Source organism: Balaenoptera ricei, chromosome 5, assembly GCF_028023285.1.
Source record: "Balaenoptera ricei isolate mBalRic1 chromosome 5, mBalRic1.hap2, whole genome shotgun sequence".
In the NCBI taxonomy this organism is placed as follows: Eukaryota; Metazoa; Chordata; class Mammalia; order Artiodactyla; family Balaenopteridae; genus Balaenoptera; species Balaenoptera ricei.
In genome coordinates this window covers 58,676,563-58,702,369 of record NC_082643.1, presented here as the reverse complement: position 1 = coordinate 58,702,369, position 25,807 = coordinate 58,676,563, and the positions used below count along the sequence as shown (strand labels likewise).

Here is a 25,807-nt window from a genome sequence, read left to right as displayed (position 1 = left end):
CAATTTTGTATGCATTAGGGAAAAAATTGGGGAGGGCAGGGGCTGATTCATATATAGGTAAGCGAGAATCCTTAGTTGAATGTCATCAGTAAATTCACATTAACAATACTTAGGTTAAACAGATAAAGTGTGCTAAGTCTATAATAAAATACTTCCTATGTTTTATTTGTTCTTTAATAAACCTTCAAACACAAAAATTTATTGGCCTTTAGATGTCTGCTCTTTCCTCCATTTTTATTCAGTGGACCCGACAAATAATATTTTCTTATGATCCCCATGTGCCTAAATATAACTAATGCTTCTGGATTTATTGGAAAGGAAGAGGCCAACCATTTCTCAGAAGTAAATAAATGATATTACAAACCAGCTTTGCAAATGTATCATAGTTATCCACCCTTTTGGGGTAGAAAAGACACATTATCTCATGGTAGTTTTCTTAGTAGTTACAATTAACTCAATTCAATTATCTTACTTGATCGAAACCTGAGCAAAGTTTTTATGACAAGACTGGTGGAATTAGCTTATCTTCCAGAAAGCAGGGACAATGGTAGAGCATTCTCCCAAAGTGACTTCAGAGGGAAGAGATCAGTGGGGCACGAGCTAGCCAGCCTCTGACTGGGGAGGGCTGGCTGTCCTCAAGAGAACACAAACTGCTTCCCAGTTTGTGGGAAGAATTTAGAATTTAGCAATTCTAAAAATGTATCACTGCTATTCTAACATTAAAAGTAAGCAATGATTTCTTAGGAAAACTTTCAACACTCAAATCAACAAGAACTAGAAGAAAGAGAATTTTCAGAAAAGAGAAAGGACGTTCAAAGGAAGTAACAGTGTTTTATGAAAATAAAATGTCACTACTGTAATTTAAGGATGTAGTCACAAATCTTTTCAGAATACAATATGCAGTATATTGAAAATGTCTAATTCTATATATTTATGAGTTGAGTAGGTGCTGAAGAGTCAAAAGTAAATGAGTAAGTACAAAATCAATATGAATATTGATTTTATGACTTTTTTTTGGACCTTATAGTATATTTTTGTGTATTTGTGCAGGTTTAAATAAATATCTTCATGAAGATTTTCATGAGATTTTCTATAACAGTCTAACACCAAAACATTTTCAAATGGACAGCTCTCATTACGGAATATCCCTTCTAATAGTGGCCTGGATGAAAAATGAAAATACATTTGCTGTAGGAGTAGAACACACTCATGCTTTTATTTGTTTATTTTTTTAGGAAGGTTGATTATGCTCAGCTCAATGTCGGGAGATACCTTCTACATAAGCTCTTGCTGGGGCTCTATCTCTTTTATTTTTGTTCAAAATGAAAAATGTAGATAGGTAATACACATATTAATGTATCTATTGATACAACATTCAATAAAATTCACTTTAAATCAGTATACACTATGATTGATGTATTCAGGTTGAAATCATTCAGAAGCTGAAAATAAATGCAATCATAAAAAAGGGGTGGTTATTTCTCAAAATGCTTGTTTGTGGGTGTGTCTGCTTTGTATCCATCACCCTGTTAGGATAGAACTCTGGCTAACTAGAATTATTAGTTTTATTCTTCTAAAATATCAGGCACAGACACAGACCTTCCCAAACACTAAAATTGAATCTTTTGAGAGGATACTTCAATACTTTTGAGAGGAAAAATAAAATTCAGGTTAAAATAAACTATATCAGAAAAAGATATGGTTATATTAACAACATAATAAATAATAACAAGTTAATACTATTCTTGTGTAGACAGTATACCTGGAAAAGAGGAATTGTGTGCTTAAAAGTTAGCACTAACATGGACAAAGGTACGGCTTGAGAAATACATCCTACATACAGGTTATCTACTGATATATTGCTCGCCTCATTTGTTTCGGGATGTGTTTAATAGCCATATGGTCAGATCAAGGTAAGGAAGAGATCAGCTGTAAAAGTTCAGAAGCACAGCTTCCTGTCTTACCTTCCACTGAGGAGGAAGCCGATAACCACTGCCAACAAAATGACTCCCACTGTCACAGACACAGCAATTATAGGAATCTGGCTTTGATCGCTGGATGCTGCAACTGCTGATAGGAGACAGAGGAAATATAGCCTGTGGTTACAGGGATCATATGCATTCAAATAAGAGCTGCTTAATAGTCAGTAATCAATGCAAGGTTTAAGCAATTCATCCACACTTGGCTAAGATTTCCCCTTATATCTCTTCTCAATGGTGTGTAATTGAAAAGACATCTTCAGGAGGAAATATTTATTCTCCAAATGGAAATTGGAAAGAACCACTAAGTCACTGATTATTTCCTTATCATAAAAAAGAATGTCATTGTTTGTATAGTATTAATTTAGCAATCTTAGGTTTGCAAGACAAAATGGAACTTTGTTTTTGATTTCAAACACCTCCTAAATAGGAGGTGCTAAGTATATGAGATTTGACGTTTTTAAGAGTTTGCATATGGCTGTTCTCTAGGGAAAAAAAAGTCTCATTATATTAGATAGGACTTTTTCTTATAGATATAGGTTGAAATGTCCAAAATGTCCAAAATGATGTGGCTATGACCTCGTATGATATCACTATTTTGAATATAATTTTAAAAACTATAATTTCAAGCAGAATATAAACACTAAATATACTTTATTAGTAGGAACGCTTTTTCAAAAATATCAAGGCATACATTTAGAACTTTGTATCTACAGTAAGATTAGATTTGTTTACATGATCTTTTTTAAATACATGAATTTAGATGAAATATTTTATATTTTAATAACACAATTACTATCATAAGAGGAATATGAACATAATTAGATAGTTGTACCTAAAAAAGCAAGGGACTTTTTCTTTTGTGCTGATAGCTAAGTTGATTAAAATAAGAAACTTATAGAGCAAAATAAATTTTATTAATGTTCTCAAGAAACCCTCAATAGGATACCTTAGCATGCTTATTGTTTAATGACATTATCATTTTGATAAGTTCAGAGTGGCATGATAACAAATTTTACGTCACCAAAACTAATAACAACTATATTTCCCATGTTTTGTTTTTCACAGTCTCTTACATGATCTTGGCCCTATCAATAGTTTTGGACATTTAAATGCTACCCTTTCTAGTCTTGTCATCTCATCATTTATTCTTTTAACCCAAATTGAATGACTTTCTGACAACCTTCTTACACTGATCTACATTTTCAACCCTTTCAGATCAGTCTTCAAGAGCCCAATATCAGCAAAAAGTGGTTCATGTATGAGGAAAACTACTACTTACAATAGAAATCTATACTCTTCCCCTCCCTCTTCTTGGATAATAATAGTTGCAATTCAAGGTCCCTTTACCCTGCTTTTTCCTATCCTCTGATGCTGAGGTCTGTGGTAGAGAATTTATTACTGGTGAACAGTATAAATGTAGTAGGGCAAAGCTACCCCACTATCACTAGTAGTAGCCTTCCCCAAGATTTGCTTTTTTAATTTCTAAATTTAAATTACTTATTTTCTCAGTCGACTTTCTTTTTGGCAGGTGGCACTGTTTCTAGAGAAAAACATGCAAATTTGGTCCAAATAAGTTCAATGTTATTTCATTTGTGCTCCAAAGCTTTTGGTTCTCTCTTTTAATTTCCTTACAGAGTCATCCCCATAATGAGTCTTCCTCATTTTCTCAGTAGACTAATCCATTCTAACTTCCCACATTTTAGAAATGTTAAACTTTATAGATAAAAGAGAGTGATCAAGTCTGAACTCCATGCTTAAATACAACTCTATACCCTTCTTTTGCTTTACCTAACTCCACTGTTAGAATCTTTCTTGCCTCTTCCAAGATAATGATCTTTAAAGATCTCCCTCCAGGAGAGATTATCATTTCCTTACAGACTGCTTCTCTGCTACTTACAAGCCTAAACAGATAATTTCTCTTGGAGAGAACAAATTCTTATACCTAAACTTACTGATATTATTAGTTCAAACTGAATTTGAATACAGGTCCAACATTTACTGTACATTTGGGTTAAGGCAAATTATTTAACCTTGTAAAGTCTCATTTCATTAATCTCCAGTTAGGGATAATTTCCCTGTATCATTATATTTCTGTTTAGAGATAACACTTAGCATAGAGCTTCAACTATTGCCAGCCTTATTTAAATAGAAGATATTACATATACATATTATCTCCTGTTTTATTTGTCATTCTTATTCTCTCCTATTTTTCAGCATCTTGACTGAGTCATCCAGAGCCAGCCTCATCTTCTGAGAACCAACATTACTAAATTTCCTCTGAAATGTCTCTTCTGCCTTTGAGTTCTATGCATGATATATTTGCCATATGTAATGAGTACTTCTCCATTTACCTTACCATACACTATAATGAGGTATTTGACCTTGTTGAACATACACTCCACCTTTTAAACTCTTCTCTTGTTTCTATACATCAGATGAGATGTTTTCTCTTTTTCCCACTCTGAAGCACTGCTTTGTCAGTTCTATTGGCTCTGAATTCTCTTCCAACATTTTATGTGTGAGCAGTTCCTGATGAATGCTGGTTCTTAATCCTTCCCACTTCTTTCCATCTCTCTTTCTATCTCTTTCCATCTTTCTCCCTTTCTACCTCTTTTTTGCCCTACCTCTCATAGATATTTCTTTGCTCATGGCATCAGTTAACTATAAGCTGAAGAGTCCCATATTTATATCTCCAACGAATATTTGTCTTCAGAGGATCATTCTATTAAAAAAAAATCAAAACCTCTATTCCCTTTATTTGGATTTTATTTTCACATAAAAATAAACATGTTTAAAATCGACCCTTATACCACATCCACCCCCAATGGCATTAAAAAAAAAAAAGCGTCAATAAATAAACATACCATAAATCAAACCAACAAACCAGACTAATTTTATCTTTTTCTGGTTTCTTTTAAGTAGCGCTGAATTTTTCTTAACCCCTACTTACACTTAATCACCAAATATTTTTGTGTTTCTTTTATGTTTCTCCGCATGCATTACTTTTTATTTCATCCAATACTCACCTATTTGATTCAAATCTGCTGGAATATGGTTCATACGTTTTTTAAGTGCTCCCTTTGACTTCTACGTACTCACATGAAATATCAAAAAATATCACTTTGATCACGTTTCTCTGAACAAAAAGTTAATAAATACCTACTGCCTATGGAAAAAAATTTCCAAATTCTCCATCTAGCGTTCAAAAGCCCTTCTAATCTGACTCTAACAAATCTTTCTGGTCTCAATGTGCCAGTTTGGGACTCTGAGAGATAGGGTTTTGGAGGAAGCAGTCATGATTAATCAGAAGTAGGGATCAAAACAGGGCAATTTCAGACCAACCAAAGTATTAATTTTGAGAAAAAGTACGGTGCTTAGAAGTGTGGAATGCTTCATTTTTTAGTAATTGCCAAGATCTCTAACTTAGCAATGTGCTAAAATGTGCATGTAGGTATAGGATAATATCTTGCAATAAAACAATTGTTAATGGCATGGCAAAAATTTTCAAAAATGTTTAAATTAATATAATTTATGAAAATACTTTGTAAGTAACGTCAAATCACAAATGTTCATATTTACGTTTTTATCTGCTGTCCACTGAAATCAGATCTTTTTATAAAATAGGCAATTAAATAAAGGGACTGTGAGGAAGAATTTTAAAAATAAATTTTCATTTATTTTTTAAAAGTTTGCAGCATTTTTTTTTAAGTTACCTTCCTTCCTTAGGCTTGCTTTCTTTCTTTTTTTTTTTTTTTTTGAATTTTTGAATTTTATTTTATTTTTTTATACAGTAGGTTCTTATTAGTTATCCATTTTATAAATATTAGTGTGTATATGTCAATCCCAGTCTCCCAATTCATCCTACCCCTGCCCCAACCCCCACTTTCCCCCCTTGGTATCCATACGTTTGTTCTCTACATCTGTGTCTCTATTTCTGCCCTGCAAACCGGTTCATCTGTACCATTTTTCTAGGCTCCACATATATGCATTAATATACGATATTTGTTTTTCTCTTTCTGACTTACTTCACTCTGTATGACAGTCTCTAGATCCATCCACGTCTCTACAAATGACCCAATTACATTCCTTTTTATGGCTGAGTAATATTCCATTGTATATATGTACCACATCTTCTTTATCCATTCGTCTATCGATGGGCACTTAGGTTGCTTCCATGACCTGGCTATTGTAAAGAGTGCTGCAATGAACATAGGGGTGCATGTGTCATTTTGAATTATGGTTTTCTCTGGGTATATGCCCAGTAGTGGGATTGCTGGGTCATATGGTAATTCTATTCTTAGTTCTTTAAGGAACCTCCATACTGTTCTCCATAGTGGCTGTATCAATTTACATTCCCACCAACAGTGCAAGAGGGTTCCCTTTTCTCCACACCTTCTCCAGCATTTGTTGTTTGTAGATTTTCTGATGATGCCCATTCTAACTGGTGTAAGGTGATAACCTCATTGTAGTTTTGATTTCCATTTCTCTAATAGTTAGTGATGCTGAGCAGCTTTTCATGTGCTTCTTGGCCATCTGTATGTCTTCCATGGAGAAATGTTTATTTAGGTCTTCTGCCCATTTTTGGATTGGTTTGTTTGTTTTTTTAATATTGAGCTGCCTAAGCTGTTTATATATTTTGGAGATTAACCTTTGTCCGTTGATTTGTTGGCAAATTTTTTCTCCCATTCGAAGGGCTGTCTTTTCGTCATGTTTGTAGTTTCCTTTGCTGTGCAAAACCTTCTAAGTTTCATTAGGTCCCATTTGTTTATTTTTGTTTTTATTTCCACTACTCTAGGAGGTGGCTCAAAAAAGAATTTGCTGTGATTTATGTCAAAGAGTGTTCTTCCTATGTTTTTTTTTTTTCACACACACACACACTGTATTTTATTTTTACAAGAGATAGACTGACAGCAAGCATTGTACATGGATGACCACAACAAAAGCAACAATGATTGCAATTACCAAACATGAAACACACTCATACTATGTCATAATATTGACATTCAGTCCAGTAATCCTCCACTGTAACAGCTCCTTTACTTTGCAATGAAAATTGATTTGTATATTCTTTGCCTCTGAGTCCTTGTGGGATTTTTTTTTTTTTTTAATTCAGACAGAAAGTCACAAAATTATACTCATACTCATCAGTTCACTCAGTCCCATGTAATTAATTTTTTTTTCATCTTGATCTTTTGTTAACACTTTTATGAGTTCATCAGTTTTTCATTAGAGTTCTGAACATGCTTATTCATTCAGTTCAGCAGTACAGTCAGTTACCAGAAACCTGTACTTGTCAGAGTCTTTTCCATGAATTTCTTGAAGATGAAACCCTTTTATAGGAACATATTTGCAAAAGCATCATAGTACACCCAGAACTGTCTGTAAATGACAAAAGACTTAAAAATGACCACAGTTAAAGATTTGATGAAAGTTCATAATAATGCAGTTGGCAAGAAAATTAGTTATTTCTGAGATATACATTTTAAAGTAATAACTAGGATTATTACATATAACATTATACCAGAACATATAAGATTTTTAGAAATTTCATGTAATATCTGAAACATTTATATTAACATATTTCCATACAAATAACCCAATGAAAGTTTAGTATTAGTTGTTTTGTTTGTTTGTTTTTTTATACTGCAGGTTCTTATTAGGCATCAATTTTATACACCTCAGTGTATACATGTCAATCCCAATTGCCCAATTCAGCACACCACCATCCCCACCCCACTGCAGTTTTCCCCCCTTGGTGTCCATATGTCCGTTCTCTACATCTGTGTCTCAACTTCTGCCCTGCAAACCGGCTCATCTGTACCATTTATCTAGGTTCCACATACATGCATTAATATACGATATTTGTTTTTCTCTTTCTGACTTACTTCACTCTGTATGACAGTCTCTAGATCCATCCACTTCTCAACAAATGACTCAATTTCGTTCCTTTTTATGGCTGAGTAATAGTCCATTGTATATATGTACCACATCTTCTTTATCCATTCGTCTGTTGATGGGCATTTAGGTTGCTTCCATGACCTGGCTATTGTAAATAGTGCTGCAATGCACATTCGGGTGCATGTGTCTTTTTGAATTACGGTTTTCTCTGGGTATATGCCCAGTAGTGGGATTGCTGGGTCATATGGTAATTCTATTTTTAGTTTTTTAAGGAACCTCCATATTGTTCTCCATAGTGGCTGTATCAATTTACATTCCCACCAACAGTGCAAGAGGGTTCCCTTTTCTCCACACCCTCTCCAGCATTTGTTGTTTGTAGATTTTCTGATGATGCCCATTCTAACAGGAGTGAGGTGATACCTCATTGTAGTTTTGATTTGCATTTCTCTAATGATTAGTGATGTTGAGCATCTTTTCATGTGCTTCGTGGCCGTCTGTATGTCTTCTTTGGAGAAATGTCTATTTAGGTCTTCTGCCCATTTTTGGATTGAGGTGTTTGTTTCTTTAATATTGAGCTGAATGAGCTGTTTATATATTTTGGGGATTAATCCTTTGTCCGTTGATTCGTTTGCAAATATTTTCTCCCATTCTGAGGGTTGTCTTTTCATCTTGTTTATGGTTTCCTTTGCTGTGCAAAAGCTTTGAAGTTTCATTAGGTCCCAATTGTTTATTTTTGTTTTTATTTCCATTACTCTAGGAGGTGGATCAAAAAAGATCTTGCTCTGATTTATGTCAAAGAGTGTTCTTCCTATGTTTTCCTCTAAGAGTTTTATAGTGTCCCGTCTTACATTTAGGTCTCTAATCCATTTTGAGGTTATTTTTATGTATGGTGTTAGGGAGTGTTCTAATTTCATTCTTTTACATGTAGCTGTCCAGTTTTCCCAGTACCACTTATTGAAGAGACTGTCTTTTCTCCACTGTATATCCTTGCCTCCTTTGTCATAGCTTAGTTGACCATAGTTGCGTGGGTTTATCTCTAGCCTTTCTATCTTGTTCCATTGATCTATATTTCTGTTTTTGTGCCAGTAACATATTGTCTTGATTACTGTAGCTTTGTAGTAGAGTCTGAAGTCAGGGAGTCTGATTCCTCCAGCTCCGTTTTTTCCCCTCAAGACTGCTTTGGCCATTCGGGGTCTTTTGTGTCTCCATACAAATTTTAAGATTTTTTGTTCTAGTTCCATAAAAAATGCCATTGGTAATTTGATAGGGATTGCATTGAATCTGTAGATTTCTTTGGGTATTATAGTTATTTTCACAATGTTGATTCTTCCAATCCAAGAACATGGTATATCTGTCCATCTCTTGCTATCATCTTTAATTTCTTTCATCAGTGTCCTATAGTTTTCTGCATACAGCACTTTTGTCTCCCTAGGTAGGTTTATTCCTAGGTATTTTATTCGTTTTGTTGCAATGGTAAATGGGAGTGTTTCCTTAATTTCTCTTTCAGGTTTTTCACCATTAGTGTATAGGAATGCAAGAGATTTCTGTGCATTAATTTTGTATCCTGCAACTTTACCAAATTCATTGACTAGCTCTAGTAGTTTTCTGGTGGCATCTTTATGATTCTCTATATATAGTATCATGTCATCTGCAAGCAGTGACAGATTTACTTCTTCTTTTCCAATTTGTATGCCTTTTATTTCTTTTTCTTCTCTAATTGCCATGGCTAGGACTTCCAAAACTATGTTGAATAATATTGGTGAGAGTGGACATCCTTGTCTTGTTCCTGATCTTAGAAGTAATGCTTTCAGTTTTTCACCATTGAGAATGATGTTTGTTGTGGGTTTGTCCTATATGGCCTTTATTATGTTGAGGTAGGTTCCCTCTATGCCCACTTTCTGGAGACTTTTTATGATAAGTGGGTGTTGAATTTTGTCAAAAGCTTTTTCTGCATCTACTGAGATGATCATATGGTTTTTATCCTTCAGTTTGTTAATATGGTGTATCACATTGATTGATTTTCTTATGTTGAAGAATCCCTGCATCCTTGGTGTATGATTCTTTTAATGTGTTGTTGGATTCTGTTTGCTAGTATTTTGTTGAGGATTTTTGCATCTATATGCATCAGTGATATTGGTCTGTAATTTTCTTTTTTTGTGGTATCTTGGTCTGGTTTTGGTATCAGGGTGATGGTGGCCTCATAGAATGAGATTGGGAATGTTCCTTCCTCTGCAATTTTTTGGAAGAGTTTGAGAAGGATGTGTGTTAGCTCTTCTCTAAATGTTTGATAGAATTCACCTGTGAAGCCATCTGGTCCTGGACTTTTGTTTGTTGGAAGATTTTAAATCACAGTTTCAATTTCATTACTTGTGACTGGTCTGTTCATATTTTCTATTTCTTCCTGGTTCAGTCTTGGAAAGTTATACCTTTCTAAGATTTTGTCCATTTCTTCCAGGTTGTCCATTTTTTGGGCAAAGAGTTGCTTGTAGTAGTCTTTTAGGATGCTTTGTATTTCTGCTGTATCTTTTATAACTTCTCCTTTTTCATTTCTAATTTTATTGATTTGAGTTCTCTCCCTCTTTTTCTTGATGAATTTAGTTAATGGTTTATCAATTTTATCTTCTCAAAGAATCAGCTTTTAGTTTTATTGATCTTTGCTACTGTTTTCTTTGTTTCTATATCATTTATTTCTGCTCTGATCTTTGATTCCTTTCCTTCTGCTAATTTTGGGTTTTGTTTGTTTTTCTTTCTCTAGTTCCTTTAGGTGTAAGGTGTAAGGTTGTTTATTTGAAATTTTTTTGTTTCTTGAGGTAGGCGTGTATAGCTGTAAACTTCCCTCTTAGAACTGCTTTTGCTGCATCCCATAGGTTTTGGATTGTCGTGTTTCCATTGTCATTTGTCTCTAGGTATTTTTTGATTTCCTCTTTGATTTCTTCAGTGATCTCTTGGTTATTTAGTAACGTATTGCTTAGGCTCCATGTGTTTGTGTTTTTAACGTTTTTTCCCCTGCAATTGATTTCTAATCTCATAGCGTTGTGGTCAGAAAAGATGCTTGATATGATTTCAATTTACTTAAATTTACTGAGGCTTGATTTGTGACCCAAGATGTGATCTATCCTGGAGAATGTTCTGTGCACACTTGAGAAGAAAGTGTAATCTACTGTTTTTGGATGGAATGTCCTATAAATATCAATTAAATCTTTCTGGTCTATTGTGCCATTTAACGCTTGTGTTTCCTTATTAATTTTCTGTTTGGATGATCTGTCTATTGGTGTAAGTGAGGTGTTGAAGTCCCCCACTATTATTGTGTTACTGTCAATTTCCTCTTTTATAGCTGTTAGCAGTTGCCTTATGTATTGAGGTGCTCCTATGTTGGGTGCATATATATTTATAACTGTTATATCTTCTTCTTGGAATGATCCCTGGATCATTACGTAGTGTCCTTCCTTGTCTCTCATAACATTCTTTATTTTAAAGTCTATTTTATCTGATATGAGTATTGCTACTCCAGCTTACTTTTGATTTCCATGTGCATAGAATACCTTTTTCCATCCCTTCACTCTCAGTCTGTATGTGTCCCTAGGTCTGAAGTGGGTCCCTTGTAGACAGCATATATATGGGTCTTGTTTTTGTATCCATTCAGCAAACCTGTGTCTTTTGGTTGGAGCATTTAATCCATTCACGTTTAAGGTAATTATCAATATGAATGTTCCTATGACCATTTTCTTAATTGCTTTGGGTTTGTTTTTGTAGGTCCTTTTCTTCTCTTGTGTCTCCCACTTACAGAAGTTCCTTTAGCATTTGTTGTAGAGCTGGTTTGGTGGTGCTGAGTTTTCTTAGCTTTTGCTTGTCTGTAAAGCTTTTGATTTCTCCATCAAATCTGAATGAGATCCTTGCTGGGTAGAGTAATTTTGGTTGTAGGTTCTTCCCTTTCATGTCTTTAAGTATATCTTGCCACTCCCTTCTGGCTTGTAGAGTTTCTGCTGAGAAATCTGCTGTTAACCTTATGGAAGTTCCCTTGTATGTTATTTGTCATTTTTCCCTTGCTGCTTTCAATAATTTTTCTTTGTCTTTAATTTTTGCCACTTTGATTACTATGTGTCTCGGCGTGTTTCTCCTTGGGTTTATCCTGCCTGGGACTCTCTGCACTTCCTGCGCTTGGGTGAGTATTTCCTTTGCCATGTTAGGAAGGTTTTCAACTATAATCTCTTCAAATATTTTCTCGGGTCCTTTCTCTCTCTCTTCTCCTCTGGAACCCCTATAATGTGAATATTGTTGAGTTTAATGTTATCCCAGAGGTCTCTTATGCTGTCTTCATTTCTTTTCATTCTTTTTTCTTTATTCTGTTCTGCAGCAGTGAATTTCACCATTCTGTCTTCCAGGTCACTTATCATTTCTGCTGCCTCAGTTATTCTGCTATTGATTCCTTCTAGTGTATTTTTCACTTCAGTCATTGTATTGTTCATCTCTGTTTGTTTGTTCTATAATTCTTCTAGATCTTTTAAAAACATTTCTTGCATCTTCTCGATCTTTACCTCCATTCTTTTTCCAAGGTCCTGGATCATCTTCACTATCATTATTCTGAATTCTTTTTCTGGAAGGTTGCCTATCTCCACTTCATTTAGTTGTTTTTCTGGTGTTTTATCTTGTTCCTTCATCTGGTACATAGCCCTCTGCCTTTTCATCTTGTCTATCTTCTGTGAATGTGGTTTTTGTTCCACAGGCTGCAGGATTGTAGTTCTTCTTGTTTCTGCTGTCTGCCTTAGTCAGTTTGAACCCTTTTTTAAGTTCCTTGATGGGTTTTAATTATTGGCTATTTCATTTGCACTGATTAATTTGTGAGATATTTCTTTTTTTTTTTAAATATAAAATTCAGTATTATTTTATAATTGGTTTGTAACTGGAGTATGATTGCTTTACAATGGTGTGTTAGTTTCTGCTTTATAACAAAATGAATCAGCTTTACATATACATATATCCCCATATCTCCTCCCTCTTGTGTCTCCCTCCCACCCCCTCCCTATCCCACCTCTCTAGGGGGACACAGAGCACTGAGCTGATCTCCCTGTGCTATGTGGCTGCTTCCCATTAGCTATCTATTTTACATTTGATAGTGTATATATGTCCATGCCACTCTCTTCTCATAGGAAATAATTCATCAAGATTTTTTACTATTTATTCCTTTGTTTGCCCTGACAGCATGAATAATATCTCCAACTACATCAACTAAATTTAAAAGATATAGATTTTATGAGATACTATCAATATCTTCATACTTGTTCATTCTTTAGCAGTGGTTAAAAAAAAAAAAAAAAGTAAGCCCAGTATGATTCATGATTATCCTTTTACATTTTGTTAAAATTTTTAATTTTTAAAGATATGAACCTCTAATCATGCATATTGCCTATTTTCCTATATATGTTTATTAAGAATTACTTGATTTATAATGTAGTTTTGGAAGAATAGCTGCAGAATATTTTGGAAATATTTAAAAGTAAATTTTGGAGCAATGAAACACACTACTATCAAAAGAATGTTAATTATGAAAATTAATATTCTTTCTTAAATAATATGTTTCTTTGTGCCAATTATTATATATTTACATCATCCCTGGAAACTTTAAGATAGTATCTGTTGAGAAATCATTTTGTTTTCCCTTATTTTGCTTCCCCACTCCTGGTTACAAATCCATATTACATAAATATTCTCTAGATACTTGCTACATATTTGAATCATTGAGTTAATCATTGAAACTAAAGAGGTTTGTTAGAGACAGATTATAAGGGTTTTCTAAGGCCAGGATGAGAATTTTGGATCTTTCTCACACAGCAAAAAGTATCTGTTAACTTTCTTGATCAGGAGAATGTGATCAAAGTTATAATATTTGGTTTGTAATATGAGTACACAGGAGTTGGGAAACTTAAAACAGTATGGCAGGCAAATAAACACATGAAACAATGTTGAACATCATTGAATATTACAGATCTCAAATAAAACCACAATGAGATACCACTACTCCCCTCTCCAAAAGGACAAAATAAAATAGTGACAACACCAAATGCTAATAATCATGTGGAGAAACTGATCACTCTTACATTGCTGGTAAGAATGTAAAATGGTCACCACAGACACTCTGGAAAACATTTTGTCAGTTTCTTACAAAATTAAACATGCAATTACCACAAGATCCAGGTAACTGTATTCTTGGATAGTTATCCCATGGAAATAAAAACTTAGGTTGACACAAAAATATATACATGAATGTTCATAGCATTTTTATTGATAATAGCAAAAACTGGTATCAGCCCAGATATCTTTCAACAGGTGAATGGTTAAACAAACTATGGTACATACATATCATGGAATACAACTCAACAATGAAAAGAAACCAACTTGATATGCACAACAACTTGGATGAATCTACAGGGAATTATGCTGAGTGAGAAAAAAATTCCAAACTAAAAGGTCATGTACTGTATGATTCCATTTACAAAACATTTTTAAAATTTCAAGATTTTAAAAATGGATGTTTAGATTTTAGTGGTAGCCAGAGATTCGTTATGGAACAGGAATTGTTCCTGAAGGCGGTAATTGTGTTTAAAAAAGAAACAGAAAATATGAACAGACCAATCACAAGTAATGAAATTGAAACTGTGATTAAATACCTTCTAACAAACAAAAGTCCAGGACAAGATGGCCTCACAGGTGAGTTCTATCAAACATTCAGAGGAGAGCTAACACTCATCTTTCTCAAACTCTTCCCAAAAATTACAGAGGAAGGAATACTCCAAAACTCATTCTATGAGGCCACCATCACCCTGATACCAAAACCAGTCAGAGGTACTACAAAAAAAAGAAAATTATAGACCAATATCACTGATGAATATAGATGCAAAAATCCTGAACAAAATACTAGAAAACAGAATCCAGCAACACATTAAAAGAATCATACACCATGATCAAGCGGGGTTTATCCCAGGGATGCAAGGATTTTCAATATATGCAAATCAATCAATGTGATACACCATATTAACAAATTGAAGAATAAAACCATGTGATCATCTCAATAGATGCAGAAAAAGCTTTTGACAAAATTCAACTCCGATTTATGATAAAAACTCCCCAGAAAGTGGGCACAGAGGGAACTACCTCAACATAATAAAGGCCATATATGACAAACCCACAGCCAACATCGTTCTCTATGGTGAAAAACTGAAACCATTTCCTCTAAGATCAGAAACAAGACAAGAATGTCCACTCTCGCCACTCTTATTCAACATAGTTTTGGAAGTCCTAGCCACAGCAATCAGAGAAGAAAAAGAAATAAAAGGAATACAAATTGGAAAAAAAGAAGTAAAACTGTCACTGTTTGCAGATAACATGATAGTGTACATAGAGAATCCTAAAGATGCCACCAGAAAACTACTAGAGGTAGTCAATGAATTTGGTAAAGTTGCAGGATACAAAATTAATGCACAGAAATCTCTTGCATTCCTTTACACTAAGAACGCAAGATCAGAAAGAGAAATTAAGGAAACAATCCCATTCACCATTTCAACAAAAAGAATAAAATATCTAGGAATAAACCTACCTAAGGAGGTAAAAGACCTGTATTCAGAAAACTATAAGACACTGATGAAAGAAATCAAAGATAACACAAACAGATGGAGAGATATACCATGTTCTTGGATTGGAAGAATCAATATTGTGAAAATGACTATACTATCCAAAGCAATCTATGAATTCAATGTAATTCCTCTCCAATTACCAATGGCATTTTTTGCAGAACTAGAACAAAAAATCTTAAAATTTGTATGGAGACACAAAAGACCCTGAATAGCCAAAGCAATCTTGGGAAAGAAAAACAGAGCTGGAGGAATCAGGCTCCTTGACTTCAGACTGTACTACAAAGCTACAGTAATCAAGACAATATGGTACTGGCACAAAAACAGAAGTATAGATCAGTGGAACAGGATAGAAAGCCCAGAGATAAACCCATGCACCTATGGTCAATTAATCTATGACAAAAGAGGCAAGGATATACAATGGAGAAAAGACAGTGTCTTCAATAAGTGGTGCTGGGCAAGCTGGACAGCCACATGTAAAAGAATGGAATTACAACACTCCCTAACACCATACACAAAAATAAACTCAAAATGGATTAAAGACCTAAATGTAAGACCGAACACTCTAAAACTCTTAGAGGAAAATATAGGCAGAACACTCTTTGATATAAATCACAGCAAGATCTTTTTTGACCCACCTCCTAGAGTAGTGGAAATAAAAATAAAAATAAACAAATGGGACCTAATGAAACTTAAAAGCTTTTGCACAGCAAAGGAAACTATAAACAAGACAAAAAGACAGCCCTCAGAATGGGAGAAAATATTTGCAGACGAATCAACGGACAAAGGATTAACCTCCAAAATATATAAACTGCTCATGCAGCTCAATATTAAAAAAACAAACAACCCAATCCAAAAATGGGCAGAAGACCTAAATAGACATCTCTCCAAAGAAGACATACAGATGGCTGAGAAGCACATGGAAAGCTACTCTACATCACTAATTATTAGAGAAATGCAAATCTAAACTACAATGGGGTATCACCTCACACTCATTAGAATGGGCTTTATTGGAAAATCTACAAACAACAAATGGTGGAGAGGGAGTGGAGAAAAGGGAACCCTCTTGCATTGTTGGTGGGAATGTAAATTGATGCAGCCACTATGGAGAACATTATGGAAGTTCCTTAAACAACTAAAAATAGAATTACCATATGACCCAGCAATCCCACTACTGGGCATATACCCAGAGAAAACCATAATTCAAAAAGACACATGCCCCCCAATGTTCTTTGCAGCACTATTTATAATAGCCAAGTCATGGAAGCAACCTAAATGCCCATTGACAGATGAATGGATAAAGAAGATGTGGTACATATATACAATGGGATATTATTCTGGCATAAAAAGGAATGAAATTGGGTCATATGTAGAGATTTGGGTGGACCTAGAGACTGTCATACAGAGTGAAGTAAGTCAGAAAGAGAAAAACAAATGTCGTATATTAACACATATAGGTGGAATGTTGAAAAATGATACAGATGAAGTGGTTTGCAAGGCAGAAATAGAGACACAGATGTAGAGAACAAACGTATGGCCACCAAGCGGGCGGACATGGGGGGCGGGGGTGGTGGTGGGCGGATGAATTGGGAGACTGGGATTGACATATATACACTAATATGTATAAAATAGATAACTAATAAGAACCTCCTGTATAAGAAATACATAAAATAAAATTCAAAAATAAAATAAAATAAAATAAATAATAAAATAAATGGTCATCCCTCGGGAAAAAAAAAGGGGGGGCAACAGCAGAGATCCTTGTGAGGTTGACACTATTCAATATCTTGACTGTGATGGTAAATACACGAACCATCGCAAGTGACCAGATTGTACAGAACTTAATTCATACCTGTCTACACACATACACACAAAGGAGTACAAGGAAATGTAAGATTGGTGGATTGCATCAATGTCAATATCCTGCTTTTGATGTTATACTATAGTTTTGCACAATGTTACCACTGGGGATACTGTGCAAAGTGTGCAAGAGCTCTCTCTGTATTGTTGCGTGTGAATCTACAATTATCTTGATAAAATTTTCATTTAAAAAACAGAATAGCATTATTCTAGCAGTTGGGCTATACAGATTTTTGAATCAAATAGGTAAGAATTAGATGAGAGAAAGTATATTGAGGAAAAAAACAATCATAAAAGAAACAGAAATGTGTTCAGTAAATCTTGGGCAAGTAGAGACTAAGAAAGATTCAGTGATGTTTCCATAGTTTCAAGACAATTTATATTAAGGAAAAACAAAAACAAAACAGAAAAAGAGCTAGCTAGGTTAGCTGGATGGTTTCATTCATGCTAGGTTTATTTGTTGGCATGTTTTTATCATCGCCATTGGGAATAGGAATAATAAAAGGGGTCAATTTTAAACACATTAATAGTATGCACAACAAAATTAAAGTGGGTTACAGTCAGTTATAAAACATAAACTAAAACCTGACAGAAAAAAAGCTGGAGATTTTCCACCCAAATCCTCACGGTAAATAGTTTTTCTAAAGTAATTATTTTGCATTCTTGTTTCTATTATTTGCATTTGGTTTTAGGGCTATATTTTTAACACAGAAGATAACGTAGATGAAAAAGGAAAGTTCTTCATAACAATTTTGTAACTGAAGTATAATATAAATTAATAATTAATAAGTTTAAAAAATTAAGCAAATCAAGAACATATGTCAATATATCATATCATGCAATTATGAACTGAATAATCAATTGGAAAATTCTTTGTAAAGTTTAAGTTCAAAGTAATGACTTTCAGATAATTTTTTGTCCTAATATACCTGAATGATAAGGTAGACTTTCCTTAACAATGGTGACTCATTAAAGCCAGGTTAACTGTCACCCACCAAATGAAAATTGCCGATAGCTTTGACAGCAAAAATGTAAATATGTTTAAGATACCATAATTCTTGACTCTAGTATTTGCAGATTGTGTTTTGGAATAATATATGTTTGTGAAGAATTAAATTATAATATTAAGTAAATAATGCTCAATAATATAATTGAAGTAATTTCACAAAATACTGCATAAATAGTTGTCAAATGAATGGTATATAACACAAAATGAAGTGTCATTTTAATAATAATTGTGTATCTTCTTTAACTCCCTTTAACTCTTCTAATCCTCTCCAAGATTAGAGTATAATCCTGGAGAAGGGAGGGATTATGCCTTAAGGTTATTTGAGTCACTCACAGTACCTAGCGTGAAAAATCTTTTGATGTGTAGGGAGTTAATGACAAATTTAAAAATAATGAACAAAACTATTATCCTAAAATGGTTCTTGACACAAACATTCTAATCTTCAGAAGTAAACAGTCTGTATTCTTGTTCTCAGGAGAGAAGTTTCCACGTGTTACTCATGTATATTTCTCCAGAGTCTAGCAAAGCCAAGCACATAACAGGGGCTCAACACATTCTTCCTGAATTGTATCCAGAAGATTTCTACATGAGGGTCAAAAGGGGTTGGTATGTAACAGATACTTGGTACAAAGAAAAATTCATTCTTAAATTGTTTTCAAATACATGTACACATAAGCAAGTAAAAATAAAATTCCACACTAAAGTTGAGGCAGTACATCCCTAAAATATTTTCATTATCTATTAATAATAACATTAAAATCTGATTTTGTAATAAAAATATTTGTGTGATATTTCTTTCCATCTAGAAGTTATGTAGGAAAAAATTTAAAAGAAAGTTTCAGGTGAGACTTTGTAAAATTATATGGAAAATGACATGTTATTTCTCTCAATGATCAGATTGATGAGTATTGGCATACCTAGAAACTACTATTTAAAAAAAAAGTAAAGGAAAGAACATCAAATAGTCTGAAGAAAAACTAGTTGCTGAACATGCCAACATCCTAAAACTAAGTATAATTTTATAATCTTTTAAAGTGACATTTTTCATTTGTAAAATTATCCAAGCACTTGAGCATATTGTGAGATATTATTTACTTTATGGCTTTGTTCCCAGAGTTGGTAAAGCACATAAGCATAAATAGAAACAAGCCCTATTAGGATGGCCAGCTTATATAATACATATTTCATCATAAATCCAGATCAGGGTCCAAGATATGAGAGTGAATAATCCATTGCCAATATTATGGAAATTTTCTGACTAATTACATCAATTCATATGACATTTATTAAAAAAACTTTTCTAAATAGCATTAAATATTTAAATTTCAATATGTCAATTAAACTTCAGACATGGGACTTTCCTTGCATGGAAAGAAAATAATTTATCATTTTTCACCATGGCACCCTAATCTGTATAAAATCAAGTGAAGTCATACTTAGCTATTTTTAAAGTAATAAAAATTATTTTTTGGATAATTCAGTTAAACATGCTTTAAACAGAAGTATATCTTCATTTTCTAAAGAGCTGTATTAAATAGGTTTATGAAAATTTTAATTTAATAGTTCTCCTAATCATTACAAAGTAAATCTGATAATTAAGCTCTCATTTTGTTGGTTTTCAAAGGGAGGAAACACGTATTTTATTTTCTTCATTTAAAAATAAGTAATTCTTACAAAACTTGACTTTAAAAAAGTATATATATATGTATTGTATATGTACAAACAAATACATTTACACATATTTGACATTTCACACTACTTCTCTGTGTTATTTTCTTCGTAACAAGGCATTAATAGTGTCAGTTCTTTCATCTATAAACAAGGCAAGTTATTTCTTTCTCCTAATCCTGCTTTTAATGTGTGCTTTAGTACAAGTAAGTAATCTAAATATTTTGTTTGACATTAAAGAAGAAAAAGTTTCATGCTATTTTTACTATTTTATGAAAAGAAAGGTACAAGAAGGGTTTTCCAGAAATATTTCCGGACCCTCCACTCAGAGACATTGTCACAGATTTTGATTTTTTTTTCAAAACAATCAGACTGGTTTCTTAGAGCACCATTTTCTTGCCAAACTCAATACTAATGAAAGTTCCCTGTGGAATTTTCATAGAAAGACTAAGCCTAGTAGCATTGTTCAATAAAACAAGTAAAAAGTAAATGGCAATAATTCAATAAAGTATGGCAACAGTGGAAAGAAAGTCTTTAAAAGCAAGGTTTAAACAGTTCTTAAGGATGTCCTGATGTTTCATCTCCCTGTAGACTAAATGCTATGAGGATCGGGGACCGATGTGTTAACCTGCTAACCTCCCATAATAGCATGACAGATGCTTCCTACCTGACAGAGTAATGCCTGGGAGAGAGAGAAGAAGCGGGAGACTGACAGAATGCCCAGGGAGAGTATTGATCCACTGACTCTTTTCTGGTAACCATTACAGAGACATGAGTTGACAGTAATTAAAATGACTTACACACTGGGACGGTTTCAAACTCAAATCTTCGACTGAAGACACCATAGCCTGCTGCTGTGCGTGCTCGAATTTGGAAGACATATACTGAAGCTGGTTTCAAGCCCTCTGCAGTTATAGTTGTCTCTTTAGATTTGATAATTGTATAGCTGGTCTCTTGGTCCTTGGATTACACATGTATATGCAATAAAAAGAAGTCAAAAAAATGCATTATTAATGAGAGCAAAACACAGAATCAAAGATAAGAAAAAAAATCAGAAACGAATAGGTTTGCTATCAGTACAAATATGATATTTTACAAACAAAATCCTACGCATCCTAGTTGTGTTAGTTATATAGAACCTTAAAGTGTTTTCTAGAACTCATAGATGTAAGATATGTTCTCCACCCATCTGCCACACTTGCCTTGGGCAGAAATAGATATGTAAACTTTAAAAATAAAATTTCCAGGAGATACACTATTTTATAGACTCTAATTTAGTATTGCTAATTGTGTGCTTGTTTTTCTCATAAATGATTTATTGGCGTGCAACTAACATGATGCTTGTTTATAGAGGAAGGTGACAATGTTTGATATACAGCCAGGTAAGACTTATGCCTTTTATCTTTAGTGAATTTGATTTCTTTTTTAATTTTATTTTATACATTTTAAAATTTTTTTAACATCTTTATTGGAGTATAATTGCTTTACAATGGTGTGTTAGTTTCTGCTGTACAACAAAGTGAATCAGCTATACATAAACATATATCCCCATATCCCCTCCCTCTTGCGTCTCCCTCCCACCCTCCCTATCCCCCCCTCTAGGTGGACACAGAGCACCGAGCTGATCTCCCTGTGCTATGTGGCTGCTTCCCACTAGCTATCTATTTTACATTTGGTAGTGTACATATGTCCATGCCACTCTCTGACTTCTTCCCAGCTTACCCTTCCCCCTACCCGTGTCCTCAACTCTATTCTCTACGTCTGTGTCTTTATTCCTGTCCTGCCCCTAAGTTCTGAAGAACTTAGGGGCAGGACAGGAATAAAGACACAGACGTAGAGAATAGAGTGATGGTGGCCTCGTAGAATGAGTTTGGGAGTGTTCCTCCCTCTGCTATATTTCGGAGGAGTTTGAGAAGGATAGGTGTTAGCTCTTCTCTAAATGTTTGATAGAATTCGCCTGTGAAGCCATCTGGTCCTGGGCTTTTGTTTATTGGAAGATTTTAAATCACAGGCTCAATTTCAGTGCTTGTGATTGGTCTGTTTATATTGTCTATTTCTTCCTGCTTCAGTCTCGGGAGGTTGTGCTTTTCTAAGAATTTGACCATTTCTTCCAGGTTGTCCATTTTATTGGCATATAGATGCTTGTAGTAATCTCTCATGATCCTTTGTATTTCTGCACTGTCAGTTGTTACTTCTTTTTCATTTCTAATTCTATTTATTTGAGTCTTCTCCCTTCTTTTCTTGATCGGTCTGGCAAGTGGTTTATCAATTTTATCTTCTTAAAGAACCAGCTTTTAGTTTTATTAATCTTAGCTATTGTTTTCTTCATTTCTTTTTCATTTATTTCTGATCTGATCTTTATGATTTCTTTCCTTCTGCTAACTTTGGGGTTTTTTTCTTCTTTTTTCTCTAATTGCTTTAGGTGTAAGGTTAGGTTGTTTATTTGAGATGGTTCTTGTCCCTTGAGGTAGGATTGTATTGCTGTAAACTTCCCTCTTAGAACTGCCTTTGCGGCATCCCATAGGTTTTGAGTCGTTGTGTTTTCATTGTCATTTGTTTCTAGGTATTTTTTGATTTCTTCAGTGATCTCTTGGTTGTTTAGTAGCGTATTGCTTAGCCTCCATGTGTTTGTATTTTTACACATTTCTTCCTGTAATTGATACCTAGTCTCATGCGTTGTGGTCAGAAAAGATACTTGATACAATTTCAATTTTCTTAAATTTACCAAAGCTTGATTTGTGACCCAAGATATGATCTATCCTGGAGAATATTGCATGAGCACTTGAGAAGAAAGTGTATTCTGTTGCTTTTGGATGGAATGTCCTATAAATATCAATTAAGTCCATATTGTTCAATGTATCATTTAAAGCTGTGTTTCCTTATTTATTTTCATTTTGGATCATCTGTCCACTGGTGAAAGTGGGGTGTTAAAGTCCCCTATTATGATTGTGTTACTGTTGATTTCCCCTTTTATGGCTATTAGCATTTGCCTTAAGTACTGAGGTGCTCCTAAGTTGGGTGCATAAATATTTACAATTGTTAATGGATTGATTAATTGGATTGATCCATTGATCATTATGTAGGGTCCTTCTTTGTGTCTTGTAATAGTCTTTATTTAAAGTCTATTTTGTCTGTTATGAGAATTGCTACTCCAGCTTTCTTTTGATTTCCATTTGCATGGAATATCTTTTTCCATCCCCTCATTTTCAGTCTGTGTGTGTCTCTAGGTCTGAAGTGGGTCTCTTGTAGACAACATATGTATGGGTCTTGTTTTTGTATCCATTCAGCCAGTCCATGTCTTTTGGTTGGAGCATTTAATCTATTTACATTTAAGGTAGTTATCAATAAGTGTGTTGCTATTACCATTTTCTTAATTATTTTGGGTTTGTTATTGTAGGTCTTTTCCTTCTCTTGTGTTTGCTGCCAACCAAGTTCCTTTAGGATTTGTTGTAAAGCTGGTTTGGTGGTGCTGAATTCTCTTAGCTTTTGCTTGTCTGTGAAGGTTTCAATTTCTCTGTCAAATCTGAATGAGATCGTTGCTGGGTAGAGTAATCTTAGTTTTAGGTTTTTCTCTTTCATCACTTTAAATATGTCCTGCCAGTATGGGGATTCCTTTGTATGTTATTTGTTGCTTTACCTTGCTGCTTTTAATATTTTTTCTTTGTATTTAATTTTTGATAGTTTGATTAATATGTGTCTTGGCATGTTTCTCCTTGGATTTATCCTGTATGGGTCTCTCTACGCCTCCTGGACGTGATTACTATTTCCTTTCCCATGTTAGGGAAGTTTTCAACTATAATCTCTTGAAATATTTTCTCAGTCCCTTTCTTTTTCTCTTCTCCTTCTGGGACCCCTATAGTTCGAATGTTGGTGCCTTTAATGTTGTCCCAGAGGTCTCTGAGGCTGTCTTCAATTCTTTTCATTCTTTTTTCTTTATTCTGTTCTGCAGTAGTTATTTCCACTCTTTTATCTTCCAGGTCACTTATCCATTCTTCTGCATCAGTTATTCTGCTATTGATTCCTTCTAGAGAATTTTTAATTTCATTTATTGTGTTGTTCATCATTGTTTGTTTGCTCTTTAGTTCTTCTAGGGCCTTCTTCAACGTTTCTTTTATTTTCTCCATTCTATTTCCAAGATTTTGGATCATCTTTACTATCATTACTCTGAATTCTTTTTCAGGTAGACTGCCTATTTCCTCTTCATTTGTTTGATCTGGTGGGGTTTTACCTTGCTCCTTCATCTGCTGTGTATTTCTCTGTCTTCTTATTTTGCTTAACTTACTTACTGTGTTTGGGGTCTCCTTTCTGCAAGCTGCAGGTTTGTAGTTCCCCTTGTTTTTGGTGTGTGTCCCCAGTGGGTAAGGGTCGTTCAGTGGGTCGTGTAGGCTTCCTGGTGGAGGGGACTGGTACCTGTGTTCTGGTGGATGAGGCTGGATTTTGTCTTTCTGGTGGGCCAGACTGCGTCCGGTGGTGTGTTTTGGGCTATCTGTGACCTTATTATGATTTTAGGCAGCCTCTCTGCTAATGGGTGGGTCTGTGTTCCTGTCTTGCTAGTTGTCTGGCATAGGGTGTCCTGCAGTGTAGCTTGCTGGTCGTTGGGTGGAGCTGGGTCTTAGCGTTGAGATGGAGATCTCTGAGAGAGCTTTTGCTGTTTGATATTACGTGGGGCCAGGAGGTCTCTGGTGGACCAATGTCCTGAGCTCGGCCCTGCCACCTCAGAGGCTCAGGGTTGACACCTGGCTGCAGCACCAAGACTATGATTGTGGAGGCTTGGTGATTCCAAAATCTGATCACTTTAGGCCAGCAGGTCAGAGACTCTGGGAAGAGTTGCAGCCCAAACGAAGGCTGCTGGCAGAATCCCTTGAATTTGATTTCTAATTATATTTAGGGGTTGGGAGAAGGAATGTGAACTTCACTGGAGAACTTTAATTTTAACTCACTAAGTCGAAACAGTGAGTTTTAAAGAAAAAATTCACATAAGCAAAATATTTTTGTCCTTTTTAAAAACTTCATTTTTTCACTTTCATGTGTTTGGGCTGGGTTAGTAGTGAATGGAGATGAAGGGGAAAAAGTCACTGAAAAGAGAGCTTTGGAAAGTGAAACAAAGAGGAACTATTCCTATTTTGACTGCTAACAAAAGTCTAGACAAACCATCTATAACTCCTCATTATCTCTGAAGTTACCATTCTGAATATAAAGTGTTAGATACATAAAGATTTAATACACATTCCCTGCTTTGAACTTTCTCTTCCCTTATGTTTTTCTGTGTGAATTTTTGGCTAAGCTTGTTTTTTCCTTAAGGTCTTTTCACATGTATTAAATTTCTGATAGATATTATAGGATGAATTAAAGATAGGTTATGGTTAGAGATTTTATTCCCCTTTTTTAAGAATTGGCTTTTACTTAAAATAACTTATTGATGCCTGTAAATCATTATTTTCTAAATATTTCAGGGAATTTTGTCTTTACAAGCAGAAATAATGTATTGATTTTTTAAAAAGATCCAAGGGGAACAACATGCAAAGGATTTATTTTTCCTAAATGAGAAAAAAAAAAATTGAAAACAAGAAAATAACATTTACTTCTCAAACATTCTAGTAGGGAATAAGGTTATTATTTAATGTTCATAATGCTATTAAAAAGTAAAACAAATGCAAACCACACTTCTTGTCCCTTGAAGTTTACAGCATGTCATGCTGGGCCTTTAGTGTGAACACTGAAATCACGTGCTAAAACACAGCAAACCCATTTTTACTTTTATCCTC

At 34.4% G+C, this 25,807-nt stretch overlaps 1 protein-coding gene across 5 annotated transcripts in view; it reads right to left on the bottom strand.

Annotated features, from left to right (window-relative positions):
- EPHA5 (EPH receptor A5) overlaps positions 1 to 25,807 on the bottom strand; it is a 320,620-nt gene that overhangs the window by 81,312 nt on the left and 213,501 nt on the right. For 3 of the 5 annotated variants that reach the window (XM_059924076.1, XM_059924074.1, XM_059924077.1), the window contains exons 7-8: positions 20,843 to 21,002; positions 1,965 to 2,070 (exon numbers count right to left, since the gene is read on the bottom strand). In XM_059924076.1, coding sequence (XP_059780059.1) covers positions 1,965 to 2,070; positions 20,843 to 21,002 — 266 coding nt within the window. The remainder of the gene's footprint in view (positions 1 to 1,964; positions 2,071 to 20,842; positions 21,003 to 25,807) is intronic. The other 2 variants (XM_059924075.1, XM_059924078.1) reach the window with 1 other exon arrangement.